Source organism: Arachis hypogaea, chromosome 4 (genome assembly GCF_003086295.3).
Source record: "Arachis hypogaea cultivar Tifrunner chromosome 4, arahy.Tifrunner.gnm2.J5K5, whole genome shotgun sequence".
NCBI classification, from domain to species: Eukaryota; Viridiplantae; Streptophyta; class Magnoliopsida; order Fabales; family Fabaceae; genus Arachis; species Arachis hypogaea.
Window position 1 is genome coordinate 114059332 of NC_092039.1, and position 3704 is coordinate 114063035.

The 3704-nt window shown below is 26.5% G+C and overlaps 1 protein-coding gene across 1 annotated transcript; it reads right to left on the reverse strand.

Moving 5' to 3' along the window:
* Positions 1 to 441: 441 nt before the first annotated feature.
* Positions 442 to 1647, reverse strand: LOC114927584 (F-box protein SKIP23). Its single transcript, XM_029297628.1, has one exon. It carries the CDS (start codon positions 1645 to 1647, stop codon positions 442 to 444), a length of 1206 nt encoding a protein of 401 aa, XP_029153461.1.
* Positions 1648 to 3704: the final 2057 nt, after the last annotated feature.

A 3704-nucleotide genomic window follows, 5' to 3' on the forward strand; every position in this document is an offset into this window, starting at 1 on the left:
TAATTTTGAGTTTCCATCTTCCAATCTTTATCCTAATACTTTAAAACAAATGTTACTTCAAGGTACATATTTTGTTGGATAAAAATAAAAAAAAAAATTATGAATGCGTTTAACGCATGTTTTAACTAAACAATTTCTACTTACCCGTCTTTTAATTTACAAGATTTAAGAAATAAAAACATGCTTTGTGTATTTCATATCTCACACATCATATATACAACAATGTATTATATATGATTTATTAAAAAGAACTCCAAAGAACACGCTGAAGAGAACAAACAATATTTGACTAAAATATAATTAAATGTAAAATAACGAACAAACTTGTATGCTAATAATAAAAAAGGCGATAAACATGCCTTAATCAAAGGAAGAATAAAACAAAAAATTAATAGCAAACGCTTAAAAGTCCAAGGTCAAAACAGAAAAGAACAAAAAAACTTAGGATAATACCCAAACAGGGGAACAAAAAAAATTCACATCTGTTAACAATCTTTTGAAACTCCCATCTTCCAAATTGAAGATGCCAAGGTCATGACGCGAAGCAAAGTTTGATGGGTGTTCCTTACACATGCTATCTGTAAAATAGATTTGATTTCCTTTGCAATTCGAAAAATTGCTCGACAACATTTGAACAGAAGAATTGAGACCAATTACTAGTATGTAATTTCCCAAATCATATATTCTTGACCATACTTTTTCATTTTTCTTCAATTCATAGACATAGAATTTGACGGTCTCCACAGAACACTTTTTATTCCCTATGTAAGGACGTCTTATATGTCTTATCAACATCAATAAACTTCCATTATCACATCCAATTAGATAGTAAAACTTTCTTAAGACAACATCCCATGGAGGTGGTGTGGCTTCAAAAATTCTTCCCACTGGTCCTGATTTATTTTTGGTATCAAATTCGTATAGTTGGCCTTCGTAATCTACTGCATATATTTTCTCTTGAAAAAATATGACATCGCAGATGTTGGTGCATCTTAATGGAAATCTAAGCCATCTCTTGTCATTCGGCTTGTAAAAAGCCAAACTACTAAGACATCCATATATGACCACAGCTATAAAATCATTGTTATTATCATTGCTAGGAGTTGAATTTATAATAGCCTTCCAAATTTGAGTCTTATGCATAAGAATAGTATTTCGAGTGACAATTCTGCCCCCAAAATAAATAGTACATTCATCCCCATTAATATCAATTACATTGGGGAGAGTTGAAATTGGAGGAAGTTCGAAGTGAACCTTTGTAAAAGGATTTAACATTTTTATCGTACCTTCATGTACCATTACGATTATCACCCATCCATGACAAGAACCACATATTTTGTTGTCTTGCAGCTCTGGTAGAATAAGATGATAAATCCCCTCCTCTTCAAGACCACCTGTGTCAAGAATTTGTTCGTCAATGGTAGGTAATTGCATGATATGGTAAATGTCCTCCTCTTCACCACCACCACCAATAGGTAGTAGCAGCCACGGAACTTTGTTGCCATTAGGAATCTTTGGAAGCTTCAAGTTCCATTGCTTACAAACCAATCGTAGTTGAAGGTAGTCATTTTCATATGAATGAAACCGCTTTGTAATTTCGTATAACAAATCTTGATGAATGTTTGACCATCGATCAACCTCACCCATTGCAGAAGAATTGAAGAATGGAAAAGACTACTCAAAAGACATGGCTATTATATTTAAAGATAAGATTTAGCACGTGCATGGTTAGTTGGTCATTATATTTTTCAAAATTCAAACTGGCTTTTTTATTTTTGCTTTTTTTTTAAAGAATACTAGGATATCATACAAAAAGATTAGATGCTTGTTATTAAGTCACCAAAAAAAAGATGCTTGTTATTAAAAAGATTTTTTTTTAGTGTATTTGAGAAATTTTTAATAGTAAAAATAAAAATATTAGAAAAAAAAATCTTTTTTTGAGAAGTTATAATTTATATTTTTTTAAAAGATTTTTTTCTTAAAAAAGATATTTTTTACATAATAACTAAATAAAAAAATATTTTTATATTGTTATACTCAAATATAATTGATAAATAAAAAAATTTTTTGCATGAGATATCCAAATATAAAATTACTTTTATTTTTCTATAAGATCTTTAAAAAAAAAAAGATCTTTTCTTAAAAACTCACCCAAACAAAATCTTTTAAAATTAACCATATTAGTTAGTTATTATATTTTTCAAAATTCAATTTCTTTTTGTTAAAGGAATCCGAGGATATCATACAAGGAATCTTTACATTGCATTATTTCCAAGGTTATATATATATATATATATATATAGCCTGAAAATATATTGGGTGAAAATATTTTTAAAAGTTAAAACTGAAAATACCGGAAACATGGAAATAGTATTTTTTTATTTTGTTCTATTTTTTGAAAATGTTTTAGTTGAAAATATTTTTAAAATGTTTAATCAATTATATTTAATTTTCATATCTTATTTTCATATTTGATAAAAGATTCTGACTTATTATTAATAAAAAGGTAAATTAATATTAATTTTGTTTCTTTGCAGAATTGTGATTTGACACGGATGATTGTGATTGAGAAGAGAAAACACAAATATTAACTGCCCGTTGCCGTTTGGATAGGTTCATAAATAATTTTTTTTTACTTTTAACTTATGAAAAGGTGTAGTATTAATATTTGGTATAATTTTTAAAACAAAATTATAATTTTCTAAAAAGTTATTTTGGTGCTTAAGGAGAAATTAAAAAAAAATAAATTTTCTTATAATAAAAAACTTTTTATCATTTTTTTTTAAAACAAGTACTTTTAGAATTAAAAAATCAAAAATAAAATAATTTATTTATAAACTACTTTTAATATAAGCATTTATTGTTTAAACTATTTCTTTAAAAGTAACTTAATTAAATTGTTTATTCAAAGGTATATGTTGTATGTGGATTGTTACTTTTATTTAATTTTGTATGCACAATAGTAGTTTGATATAAGGTTTTGTTTAAATTGGTTAGCTGTGTTTTTAGCTATTTATTTGAAGAAAGAAAATGCACTTTGTTTTGTCTTCTTTTTTCCATATGATTTCATATGCATAGCTCTGCTGATTTTAAAAAAAGTCAAGGTTTTGTCTTCTTTAATTTTACTTATTCTTTTTAAAATATAAATTGTGAAATTTATTCATTTATCCATTTATTATGGGTTTTCTTATCCTTTACAGTGTACAGAATGTATCAAATCATTTTAAATTTGGATGAATGAAGAAACAATAGATAATGACTTTGTAAATTTCAATTCTAATTGCTGTAATATTCTTTGTTCATTAAATTTGATGGTGAATTATCATCTGATTGGCCAAAGTCTCTCACTTTTTTTTTTTTTTTACCAAAAATAAGAGATTCGAATCTGCAACCTCTTAATTGAGTATGAGGAGACTATGCCATTTGAGCTATAACTCATTGGCAAGTCTCTCACTTTCTTCTTATGTTTAATTCTTTGGGAACATCTTATATTTGGGAATTTTATTACTACTCTTTATTTGTTTTGAACTTTTGTTTATTTTCTTCTTCATTGACAAATGTAAACTTTGATGTTGACTAGCTACGTTTTATTAGTTTGTAATTTTAAAGATGTACAGTTGATTTTCTAAAAATATTCTTCACGGTATGACAATTTTTATCTATTTCCTTTGATATATAAGTTGTGAAATTTATTGTGTATTGAT